This window comes from Triticum dicoccoides, chromosome 2A, assembly GCF_002162155.2.
Source record: "Triticum dicoccoides isolate Atlit2015 ecotype Zavitan chromosome 2A, WEW_v2.0, whole genome shotgun sequence".
NCBI lineage: Eukaryota > Viridiplantae > Streptophyta > Magnoliopsida > Poales > Poaceae > Triticum > Triticum dicoccoides.
Window position 1 is genome coordinate 75696392 of NC_041382.1, and position 13393 is coordinate 75709784.

General features: G+C 50.1%; 1 protein-coding gene across 4 annotated transcripts in view; it reads right to left on the reverse strand.

Moving 5' to 3' along the window:
• Positions 1–594, reverse strand: part of LOC119353384 (protein TsetseEP-like) — a 1497-nt gene extending 903 nt beyond the window's left edge. For 2 of the 4 annotated variants that reach the window (XM_037619999.1, XM_037619998.1), the window contains exon 1: positions 1–594. In XM_037619999.1, coding sequence (XP_037475896.1) covers positions 1–579 — 579 coding nt within the window. In that variant the 5' untranslated portion in view covers positions 580–594. The other 2 variants (XM_037620000.1, XM_037619997.1) reach the window with 2 other exon arrangements.
• Positions 595–13393: the final 12799 nt, after the last annotated feature.

A 13393-nucleotide genomic window follows, 5' to 3' on the forward strand; every position in this document is an offset into this window, starting at 1 on the left:
TTTTGGCATAGGCTCGGGCTTGGGCTCTGGCTTTGGTTCCGGTTTGGGCATCGGCTCTGGCTTGGGCTCAGGCTTAGGCTCAGGTTTGGGCATCGGGTCAGGCTTGGGCTCAGGCTTTGGTTCGGGCTTTGGCATCGGCTCCGGCTTCGGCTCCGGTTTGGGCTCTGGCTTTGGCATGGGTTCAGGTTTGGGCAGAGGCTTAGGCTCTGGTTTTGGCATGGGTTCAGGCTTAGGCAGAGGCTTAGGCTCTGGCTTTGGCATGGGTTCAGGCTTAGGCATTGGCTCTGGCTTGGGTTCCGGCTTGGGCTCCGGGTACGGCATCGGCTTGGGCTCCGGCTCGGGGAGCTTCTCGGCGAGGCCCCGACCAGCGGCGGCGGCCTGGCTGAAACCAGAGGCCGCGACCAGCCCGACGAGGAGCACGGCAAGGAGGCTGTGCCTCGCCATTGCTGCTCGCTCCTTCCTCTCGCAGCTCTTGCTGCACCTGTGCTTCACCGCTTCTAAACCTCTCAACTGAGATAAAGTGGATGGGGTGTCGGTGTGGTTCCTCTGAATGGTGGTGTGGAGAACCGGAGATGGCATATGGGGTGGTTTTATAGGGCTGAGCAACCAAGCAGGCCAGGACGCGTGTGCCACACTCCCGAATCCCGATCGACCAGTGCCGGTGGGTCTCCGGGTGGATCAGGTTACCTCTCTCAACTTTTCATCTGCCGTCTGCACCTTCCTCCCGCCCGCCTGGACTGCAAGGCAGCAGCAGCGGTACCAGTAATGAGAAGAGACCGCGGACAGTAAATTCGTGCTGTGGACGCCGCCGGACGCCGGACGGCGGATGGCTGGTGGCCGGTGGCGCGTCGCCGTCGCGCCTTGAAATCCATGTCGGGGATTTCTCCGTTGCGCGTAGCATCCGACGACGCCTGATGGGTGCGGGTCAAGTCCGGCGACTGTTCTAGGCAGCTGCTAGCAGGGGCTGACGGCGACGGGGCACTGAGAGTTGAGCCTCAGCTTGACGGCATCATCAACTCGACTGCGCCGTAGTACGATTTCACGTGGAGCTTTTACTGCAGCCTGTACAGATTTTTCGGACAGAGGTAAGCTAAAGTTGTGGTCGTCAGGCAGGCACGAGCTCAACCCGTACCGCCCTGAACCCGTTGCGTACGGCGAGCCGCTGCCACCGGCGACAATCGCACGGCGCCTGTCGAGCCATGGATCGGCAGCTTTGAAATTGTTCATGGGTGGATGGGGCCGCGGACCGACCGACGCTTGCTTGGTCCGGTTCGCGGTATTGATCGATCGGTTGATTGATTGACCTGTTAAAACTTAAAAGTCACGTACGCACGCGGCCAGGTAGGCAGAATTGCTTTTGTTGATATTCCTCCAAGCGCTTTTTGCTTGAACAAGCGTCTTTGTTGCTGCATTTTTCTCCTTCGTGTGGGGCTTGCGGCGTTGATTAACGCTGCAGCTGTGATAATGTAACATGTGTTGCGTGAACATGGTACTACTAATCAAGATTCATTGATTTAACAAATGAAGCAACCTTCCGACGTATGCCAAAATAAATAAGCGAGGCAACCTGCCCACCTAGCTATAGCTAGCTAGATTGTTATGGTATAAGATCGTTTTGCGCCCTACAACTATTCGCGTGGAGCTCACACAAAATTATCAACGCGCAAAAGTGAAACTCAAGCTGCGGTGGTTAGACGGACGCCGTAACGCAGCCCGTTGCGTGCGTGGTTCATGTAATCATGTTGTTTGACCGTCCGTGCATGGCCCGGTCCATCTATCTGGGGGCACGGCAGCCCGGCCAGGGTGTGCCATCGGAGGCAGTCGTCCTACCGTAGCTATCGAGACCATCTGCAACGTTGAAAATGTTCATCGAGATGGATCGGCCGACCGACCGACCTTTGCTTGCTCTTGCTCACGGTATTAATTGCTTGACTGGCTAACCTCATTGGTCACGCGGAGGCACCAAAATCTTTGCGTTGATATTCGAAGCACATTTCTCACGAGCGTTTGTGCGAGTACCGATCAAGTCAAGCACAGCCACACCTACGTGTTCTTCTTGCCGCGCTTCCCTTGTGGGGCTGTTGCATTGATTGACAACATTGCGGCTCAAGTTGCGTAACATTGCAATGGAGTTTTACTGATTATAACAATAACAAAATGAAGCAACCTTCCACACCAAAAATTGAATAAACGAAGCAACAACCTACCTTACCTAGATCGTGTTGCTAACATGCAAAGAGATCTTGCGCGTGTGTCCATGCGATGACAGTAGGAGGAGCAACCGTATTTTAGTTCCATGTGGTCGGCCAACCTTTGGTAGAAATCATGAGAAGATCGACCGGCCGTGTACACGTTAGTGCAATCTACAAAGTAGTGAAAAAGCATGGGCGGCCGGTAGAAAGCGACCCACGCGTCGCGGTTGCCATCACCCGATCGGGAAGGTACGCGCCGGATCGCGGGAATCGAATCGCTGCCTAGCTTTTGACTGTAGCGCGTACCACGTACCTAGATAATTAAGGGCATCGATGCCCCGGGCTCCACACCAATCGCTTCACTTCAATTCACGGCGGAAACGATAGGTCTCCCTCCAGAAAGGAACTGACCCCAAAGATCTCTAAAAAGATCTGTGTGAGTGTGATCTGTACTACCAGAAGTTACCATCCACTCATATTTGTTGAAAAATGGACGAAAAGTGTGAAAATGCCAGCTCGTTGTCATTGCGTAGTAGTAGTGTTCAACTTGCATATTGCATATGTGTGACCGCGGCGATATCCTTTAGTAGTAGGAATAATGTGTCTCACATTCTATCTCGTCCCGATGGTGCGTCTAGCATCGTCGGAGAGTGTGTGTGGAGGTGTGTCTCCACCGGATCTTGCGGGGTTCGGTCGGTGCTGGTATTGGGTGGATCCGGTTTTGTTCTTCTCCGTTCGGGTGTTTACAGGTTTGATCCTTCTGTTCTACAACTCTCGACATCAGCGATGGTTACTACTCTGGTGTGTTGGTTCTATGGGACTTTAGCACGACGATTACCTGACTGTCTCCTACAACAAGATTTGCCTGGCTTCGGCGAGAGAAGGGCGATGACGGCGACGTGCCTTCAATCGCTCCGGTGCTTGCAGTCGTGCTAGGTGGTCCATGAATATGATTGTAATTTTTATTACCTCTGTTGTTCTTTGTACTGCCATGATTAAAAATGAATAGTTGAAAATTTCTCGAAAAACAAACTTGCATATGTCAAGTAGACAATATTTATCTTTTAACATAATATATTTACCAGTTTGGTTGTCTCCAAATTTAAATTCACCAGAGACAACATCGCATGTTCGCTTAGTTCACGAAGAGAGATATTGGATGGCAACGGCTGGTTTAAGTTTCTAAGGCCAACTCCACCGAGCGACTCTATCCTGTCCGGTCCCGTCCGTTTGGGGCAAAATGAACAAAGGAGGCAGCCCAGCGTGCAATGGCCCGGACCCATCTTGTCTGTTTTGTGTCCGGGCCGACCCATTTTGAGCGCAAACTTGCGCCGGGTTTGGGTCGCGACGGACAACAAACGGACGCGCGCTCGTCCGCGTCGGGGCCGTGTGGCAAGCGGCCACCTACCTCCAACCCGCCCACATCAATGCGCACGAGCGGGCGGCCCCACCTGTCATCCGCACGTCGAACGATCGCCGTCCTTCTTTAAGTGGGAAGCGTGGACGGGTCGTCGTCCACACTGCCCCACGCCACCCCGTGGCCTCCTCGAAACCCGACAGCGGCTGCTCCCAAACCCTAGCCAAAACCTCGCCGGCCGGCCGCCCGCAGCCATGGGCCTCTGGAACTACGGCCGCAAAGGCAAGCACGACCGCGAGGCTGGTTCCTCGTCGGGAGGCCGCTGCGGCTCGGTGAAGAAAGAGGAGCCCGCCTCGCCATCGCCACCACGCCGGGCCCCCCGCGCCGCCCGCCTTCTCCATCGCGCCCACGTCCGCCGGCGAGCACGACCGACATTACATCCGCGCGTCGGTGTGTCGCCGTTATTGGGAGACGAGGACGCCGCTCCCCTGGAGTGACGTCCATCTCCCCAATAACTGGCATCTCTCCGCCGACCGGGTCCCGATCCCGCCGGTCCCGAAGAGCGGCCGTGCGCGCGACGAGGAGATCGAGCGCCGCCGCCGCCTCCTCCCCGACGACCTCTTCTACGACCCTAGTGTTGGGGATCGTAGCAGAAATTTAAAATTTTCTACGCATCACCAAGATCAATCTATGGAGTAATCTAGCAACGAGGGGAAGGAGAGTGCATCTACATACCCTTGTAGATCGCTAAGCGAAAGCGTTCAAGTGAACGGGGTTGATGGAGTCGTACTCGTCGTGATCCAAATCACCGATGATCCTAGTGCCGAACGGACGGCACCTCCGCGTTCAACACACGTACAGCCCGGTGACGTCTCCTACGCCTTGATCCAGCAAGGGCAGAAGGAGAGGTTGGGGAAGACTCCATCCAGCAGCAGCACGACGACGTGGTGGTGGTGGAGGAGCGCGGGACTCTAGCAGGGCTTCGCCAAGCACTACGAGAGACGAGGAGGGAGAGGGGTAGGGCTGCGCCAACAGGGGAGGAACTTCATGTGTTGGGCTACCCCTTTGCCTCCACTATATATAGGGGAAGAGGGAGGGCTGCGCCCCACCTAGGGTTTCCTCCCTAGGGGTGGCGGCAGCGCTAGATCCCATCTAGGGTGGCGGCCATAAGGGAGAGAGGGGGAGGCGCACCTGAGGTGGGCCATAGGGCCCATCTGCCCTAGGGTTTGCCCCCCTCCCCTCTTGGAGGCGCCTTGGGCCTTGGTGGGAGGCACCCCAACCCACCTAGGGGCTGGTCCCTCCCACTACTGGCCCATGTAGGCCTCCGGGGCTGGTGGCCCCACCTGGTGGACCCCCGGACCCCTCCGGTGGTCCCGGTACACTACCGGTGATGCCCGGAACACTTCCGGTGGCCAAAACCATACTTCCTATATATTAATCTTTACCTCCGGACCATTCCGGAACTCCTCGTGACGTCCGGGATCTCATCCGAGACTCCGAATAACATTCGGTAACAGCGTACATACTTTCCCTATAACCCTAGCATCATCGAACCTTAAGTGTGTAGACTCTACGGGTTCGGGAGTCATGCAGACATGGCCGAGACAATTCTCTGGTCAATAACCAACAGCGGGATCTAGATACCCATGTTGGCTCCCACATGCTCCACGATGATCTCATCGGATGAACCATGATGTCAAGGATTTAATCAATCCCGTATACAATTCCCTTTGTCTATGCGGTACAATACTTGCCCGAGATTCGATCGTCGGTATCCCGATACCTTGTTCAATCTCGTTACCGGCAAGTCTCTTTACTCGTTCCGTAACACATCATCCCGTGATCAACTCCTTGATCACATTGTGCACATTATGATGATGTCCTACCGAGTGGGCCCAGAGATACCTCTCCGTTTACACGGAGTGACAAATCCCAGTCTCGATTCGTGCCAACCCAATAGACACTTTCGGAGATACCTGTAGTGTGCCTTTATAGCCACCCAGTTACGTTGTGACGTTTGACACACCCAAAGCACTCCTACGGTATCCGGGAGTTGCACAATCTCATGGTCTAAGGAAATGATACTTGACATTAGAAAAGCTTTAGCATACGAACTACACGATCTTGTGCTAGGCTTAGGATTGGGTCTTGTCCATCACATCATTCTCCTAATGATGTGATCCCGTTATCAACGACATCCAATGCCCATGGTCAGGCAACCGTAACCATCTATTGATCAACGAGCTAGTCAACTACAGGCTTACTAGGGACATGGTGTTGTCATGTATCCACACATGTATCTGAGTTTCCTATCAATACAATTCTAGCATGGATAATAAACGATTATCATGAACAAGGAAATATAATAATAACCAATTTATTATTGCCTCTAGGGCATATTTCCAACAGTCTCCCACTTGCAGTAGAGTCAATAATCTAGTTCACATCGCCATGTGATTAACACTCACGGGTCACATCGCCATGTGACCAACATCCAAGAGTCTACTAGACTCAATGATCTAGTTCACATCACTATGTGATAAACACTCAAAGAGTTCTGGGTTTGATCATGTTATGCTTGTGAGAGAGGTTGTAGTCAACGGGTCTTGCCATATTCAGATCCCTATGTATTTCGCAAAACTTTATATCGTAGATGCTGCTACTGTTGGGGAACGTTGCAGAAAACAAAAATTTTCCTACGGTTTCACCAAGATCCATCTCATCTAGCAACGAGTGATTAGATGCATCTACATACCTTGTAGATCGTGAGCGGAAGCGTTCAAAGAATGGGGATGATGTAGTCGAACACGACGTGATCCAAATCACCGGAGATCCTAGCACCGAACTGACGGCACCTCCGCGTTCAACACACGTACGGAACAGCCACGTCTCCTCCTTCTTGATCCAGCAAGGGGGGAGGAGAGGTTGAGGGAGATGGCACCAGCAGCAGCACGACGGCGTGGTGTTGATGGAGCTGCAGTACTCCGGCAGGGCTACGCCAAGCACTATGGAGGAGGAGGAGGCGTTGGAGAGGGAGAAGGAGGCAACCAAAGGCCAAGGTATGAAGTCCCTCCTTTCCCCACTATATATAGGAGGGCCAAGGGGGGGTGGCCGGCCCTAGGAGATCCAATCTCCTAGGGGGGCGGCGGCCAAGGGGGGTTTCCCTCCCCCCCAAGGCACCTAGGAGGTGCCTTCCCCTCCTAGGACTCTTCCCCCCTCAAACCCTAGGTGCATGAGCCTATGTGGGGCCAGTGCCCTTGGCCCATGTAGGCCAAGGAGCACCCCCTACAACCCATGTGCCCCCCCGGGACAGGTGGACCCACCCGGTGGACCCCCGGGACCCTTCCGGTGGTCCCGGTACAATACCGATAACCCCGAAACTTGTCCCGATGCCTGAAACAGGACTTCCCATATATAAATCTTTACCTACGGACCATTCCGGAACTCCTCGTGACGTCCGGGATCTCATCCGAGACTCCGAACAACATTAGGGTTACTGCATATACATATCCCTACAACCCTAGCGTCACTAAACCTTAAGTGTGTAGACCCTACGGGTTCGGGAGACATGTAGACATGACCGAGATCGCTCTCCGGTCAATAACCAACAGCGGGATCTGGATACCCATGTTGGCTCCCACATGCTCTACGATGATCTCATCGGATGAACCACGATGTCGAGGATTTAATCAACCCCGTATGCAATTCCCTTTGTCAATCGATATGTTACTTGCCCGAGATCCGATCGTCGGTATCCCAATACCTCATTCAATCTCGTTACCGGCAAGTCACTTTACTCGTACCGTAATGCATGATCCCGTGACCAGACACTTGGTCACTTTGAGCTCATTATGATGATGCATTACCGAGTGGGCCCAGTGATATCTCTCCGTCATACGGAGTGACAAATCCCAGTCTCGATCCGCATAAAACAATAGATACTTTCGGAGATACATGTAGTGCACCTTTATAGTCACCCAGTTACGTTGTGACGTTTGATACACCCAAAGCACTCCTACGGTATCCAGGAGTTACACGCTCTCATGGTCAAAGGAAGAGATACTTGACATTGGCAAAGCTCTAGCAAACGAACTACACAATCTTTGTGCTATGCTTAGGATTGGGTCTTGTCCATCACATCATTATCCTAATGATGTGATCCCGTTATCAATGACATCCAATGTCCATAGCCAGGAAACCATGACTATCTATTGATCAACGAGCTAGTCAACTAGAGGCTTACTAGGGACATGGTGGTGTCTGTTATTCACACATGTATTACGATTTCCGGATAATACAATTATAGCATGAATAAAGACAATTATCATGAACAAAGAAATATAATAATAATGCTTTTATTATTGCCTCTAGGGCATACTTCCAACAGTCTCCCACTTGCACTAGAGTCAATAATCTAGTTACATTGTGATGAATCGAACACCCATGGAATTCTGGTGTTGATCATGTTTTGCTCTAGGGAGAGGTTTAGTCAACGGATCCGCTACATTCAGGTCCGTATGTACTTTACAAATCTCTATGTCTCCATCTTGAACATTTTCATGAATGGAGTTGAAGCGACGCTTGATGTGCCTTGTCTTCTTGTGAAACCTGGGCTCCTTGGCAAGTGCAATAGCTCCAGTGTTGTCACAGAAGAGCTTGATTGGCCCCGACGCATTGGGTATGACTCCTAGGTCGGTGATGAACTCCTTCATCCAAATTGCTTCATGTGCTGCCTCCGAGGCTGCCATGTACTCCGCTTCACATGTAGATCCCGCCACGACGCTCTGCTTGCAGCTGCACCAGCTTACTGCTCCACCATTCAACATATACACATATCCGGTTTGTGACTTAGAGTCATCCAGATCTGTGTCGAAGCTAGCGTCGACGTAACCCTTTACGACGAGCTCTTCGTCACCTCCATAAACGAGAAACATTTCCTTAGTCCTTTTCAGGTACTTCAGGATATTCTTGACCGCTGTCCAGTGTTCCTTGCCGGGATTACTTTGGTACCTTCCTACCAAACTTACGGCAAGGTTTACATCAGGTCTGGTACACAGCATGGCATACATAATAGAACCTATGGCTGAGGCATAGGGGATGACACTCATCTCTTCTATATCTTCTGCCGTGGTCGGACATTGAGCTGAGCTCAATTTCACACCTTGCAAAACAGGCAAGAACCCTTTATTGGACTGATCCATTTTGAACTTCTTCAAAATCTTATCAAGATATGTGCTTTGTGAAAGACCTATGAGGCGTCTCGATCTATCCCTATAGATCTTGATGCCTAATATATAAGCAGCTTCTCCAAGGTCCTTCATTGAAAAACTCTTATTCAAGTAGGCCTTAATGCTGTCCAAAAGTTCTATATCATTTCCCATCAAAAGTATGTCATGTACATATAGTATGAGAAATGCTATAGAGCTCCCACTCACTTTCTTGTAAACACAGGCTTCTCCATAAGTCTGTGTAAACCCAAACGCTTTGATCATCTCATCAAAACGAATGTTCGAACTCCGAGATGCTTGCACCAGCCCATAAATCGAGCGTTGGAGCCTGCACACCTTGTCAGCATTTTTAGGGTCGACAAAACCTTCCGGCTGCATCATATACAATTCTTCCTTAAGGAAACCATTAAGGAATGCCGTTTTGACGTCCATTTGCCAAATTTCATAATCATAAAATGCGGCAATTGCTAACATGATCCGGACGGACTTCAGCTTCGCTACCGGTGAGAAAGTCTCATCGTAGTCAACCCCTTGAACTTGTCGATAACCCTTAGCGACAAGCCAAGCTTTATAGATGGTCACATTACCATCCGCGTCTGTCTTCTTCTTAAAGATCCATTTATTTTCTATGGCTCGCCGTTCTACGGGCAAGTCAGTCAAAGTCCATACTTCGTTTTCATACATGGATCCTATCTCGGATTTCATGGCTTCTAGCCATTTGTCGGAATCCGGGCCCGCCATCGCTTCTTCATAGTTCGAAGGTTCACTGTTGTCTAACAACATGATTTCCAAGACAGGGTTTCCGTACCACTCTGGTGTGGAACGTGTCCTTGTGGACCTTCGAATTTCAGTAGGAGCTTGATCAGAAGTATCTTGATCATTATCATTAACTTCCTCTCTAGCCGGTGCAGGCACCTCAGGAACATTTTCTTGAGTTGCGCCATTTTCCGGTTCAGGAGGTAATACTTCATCAAGCTCTACTTTCCTCCCACTTACTTCTTTCGAGAGAAACTCTTTCTCCAGAAAGGACCCATTCTTGGCAACAAAGATCTTGCCTTCGGATCTGAGGTAGAAGATATACCCAACAGTTTCTTTAGGGTATCCTATGAAGACGCATTTTTCCGATTTGGGTTCGAGCTTTTCAGGTTGAAGTTTCCTGACATAAGCATCGCATCCCCAAACTTTTAGAAACGACAGCTTAGGTTTCTTCCCAAACCACAATTCATACGGTGTCGTCTCAACGGATTTCGACGGTGCCCTATTTAAAGTGAATGCGGCAGTCTCTAAAGCATAGCCCCAAAAAGATAGTGGTAAATCGGCAAGAGACATCATAGATCGTACCATATCTAATAGAGTGCGATTACGACGTTCGGACACACCATTACGCTGAGGTGTTCCAGGCGGCGTGAGTTGTGAAACTATTCCACATTTTCTTAAGTGTGTACCAAACTCGTGACTCAAGTATTCTCCTCCACGATCTGATCGTAGAAACTTGATTTTCCTGTCACGTTGATTCTCAACTTCACTCTGAAATTCCTTGAACTTTTCAAAGGTCTCAGACTTGTGTTTCATTAAGTAGACATACCCATATCTACTCAAGTCATCAGTGAGGGTGAGAACATAACGATAGCCACCGCGAGCCTCAACACTCATTGGACCGCACACATCAGTATGTATGATTTCAAATAAGTTGGTTGCTCGCTCCATTGTTCCTGAGAATGGAGTCTTGGTCATTTTACCCATGAGGCATGGTTCGCACGTGTCAAATGATTCGTAATCAAGAGACTCTAAAAGTCCATCAGCATGGAGCTTCTTCATGCGTTTGACACCTATGTGACCAAGGCGGCAGTGCCACAAGTATGTGGGACTATCACTATCAATCTTACATTTTTTGGTACTTACACTATGAATATGTGTAGCATTACGCTCGAGATTCATAAAGAATAAACCATTCACCATCGGAGCATGACCATAAAACATATCTCTCATACAAATAGAACAACCATTATTCTCGGATTTAAATGAGTAGCCATCTCGAATTAAACGAGATCCTGATACAATGTTCATGCTCAAACTTGGCACTAAATAACAATTATTGAGGTTCAAAACTAATCCCGTAGGTAAATGTAGAGGTAGCGTGCCGACGGCGATCACATCGACCTTGGAACCATTCCCGACGCGCATCGTCACCTCGTCCTTTGCCAGTCTCCGTTTATTCCGCAACTCCTGCTGTGTGTTACAAATATGAGCAACGGCACCGGTATCAAATACCCAGGAGTCACTACGATTACTGGTAAGGTACACATCATTACATGTATATCAAATATACCTTTGGTTTTGCCGGCCTTCTTGTCCGCTAAGTATTTGGGGCAGTTTCGCTTCCAGTGACCACTTTCCTTGCAATAAAAGCACTCAGTCTTGGGCTTGGGTCCATTCTTTGGCTTCTTCCCGGCAGCTTGCTTGCTGGGCGCGGCAACTACCTTGCCGTCCTTCTTGAAGTTCTTTTTACCCTTGCCCTTCTTGAACTTATGTCAGGACCCCGACTCGATGTCACATCGATCTAGCTGGTAACACCTCATATCACTTTGCGGCCTCACGCACGGTATCCCCACGGGTGTCGCCTTACCTCTGCCCGGGACCGTTTGCGCCTTTTGGCTCACGTATATGATGGTGTCGCTAGCATCCATATGATATAGAGCCCGGGCTGACATGACTAGTCGTAAACCCAAAGTGGCACAGACTTACAGGGACAGGCATCCATGACCCAACTTCGAACGTGTCGGTCATCAGCAAGTGGGTCCGGGCTGTAGCACTGGGCTAGCAGGACTCCGGTAAACCGGGTTGTAGCGGGCTAACAGGACTCCGGTACTCAAAGCGTGACATTTCCCAGAAGGGACAGACACAGGAACGAAGAAGGACACATGCCGGCCAGCCTAAGTGTTCCAGAGCAGTAGCAAGCTACCGTGGCTCAGCGGTAACACTAGGAGACATTTCCCGGTAAGAGAGGCTACTAAAGATAAACGACTAGATAGTCAGATCCCACACATACCAAGCATTTCAATCATACACACAATATGCTCGATATGTGCAAATACAACGAAGCATCACAACATGACTCTACGACACAAGTACTTTATTTAAGGCTCAGGGAGCCATACATAACATACACAAAGGTACGGGTCTCACGACCCAACATACAAGTCATACAGTCATACAAACCAGCAGCGGAAGTAACTTGTCTGAGTACAGACAACTAATAAAATAAAAGAGGCTCGGAAAGCCTAGCTATACTACGTGGTCCTTCACAAGCTCAGGGTCACCACCTGGGTCTTTAGCCTACTCGTTGATGTCGACGTCTACATAGAACCCATCAGATGGGGTTGCAGCGTCTTCTGTAAAAATGTAAATTATAGCAACATGAGTACAAAGGTACTCAGCAAGACTTACATCAGATCCTACATACATGCTTAGTATCAAGAAGGGTTGGTGGAGTTATTGCAGCAAGCCAGCTTTGACTCTTGGCTAGACTATCCTACGATACTCCAACTTGAAATGGTTTTGCGCACACGAGTCCACTACTCACCACTTCAATACACTACCGAGGATCCACCTCCGTCTTCCTACGGAAGAGCCATCCTCGGCACTCACACTATCTTGAGGCTTTTAACAGTTTCCATTTACTTGTCTATGAACTGTATAGGCAACCAAGTAGTCCTTTACCGCGGACGCGGCTATTCGAATAGATTATGATAACCCTGCAGGGGTGTACTTCTTCATACATGTTTCCACCACTTAGCGTCTGCACACGACATGTGCTCGGCAGACTTCAAGCGAAAGCCGACGTGGGTGTAGACCACGACCTACCTAAACACTTAAGCCTCTAGTCCAGGTTTATCGCCTATTCAGGTTCCATCCGCAGGGAGTCCGGCCGAGGTTTCCCATACGGCCCCGAACGATGTGAACAGGGTTCCCGAGATACCTAACGGGTATTCGGTACACCGTGCCACGTACCTACCGCATCACAGCCCACCCCTATGGTCAGCGCTGTCCACGGCCTCCAGTAGGCTACAAACACCAGAAACTACTTGCAACTCCTGGACAGAGAGCTAGGGTGAATAAGAAGTCGAGCGGGGTCATATTTCAGGGCCCAATGCATGGTAGTAACTGTATCTTAAATCACACATACAGATCTCAGTGCTTAAGGTCGGCTTCAATGAAACAACCCACCATGTACTCCTACATGGCCTCTCATCGATACCTTTACCAAATCGTGTTCACCACACCACTCTCATTACCGACATAATCATTTCACTCTAGCCCATCACCCAGATGAACCAGACCTGACACGACTCTAAGCATAGCAGGCATAGCAAGGTAGGAACAACACATACATATGGCTCAATCAACTCGTACACATGCTAGTGGGTTTCATCTAGTTACTGTGGCAATGACAGGTCATGCAGAGGAAATGGGTTCAACTACCGTAGCACACAGCAGTTTGAATCGCGTTGTCTTAATGCAGTAAAAGAGAGCAGGAGCGAGAACATGGGATTGTATCGATATGATCAAATGGTTGGTTGCTTGCCTGATGGTTCGATGCACTGATACGGTTCTTC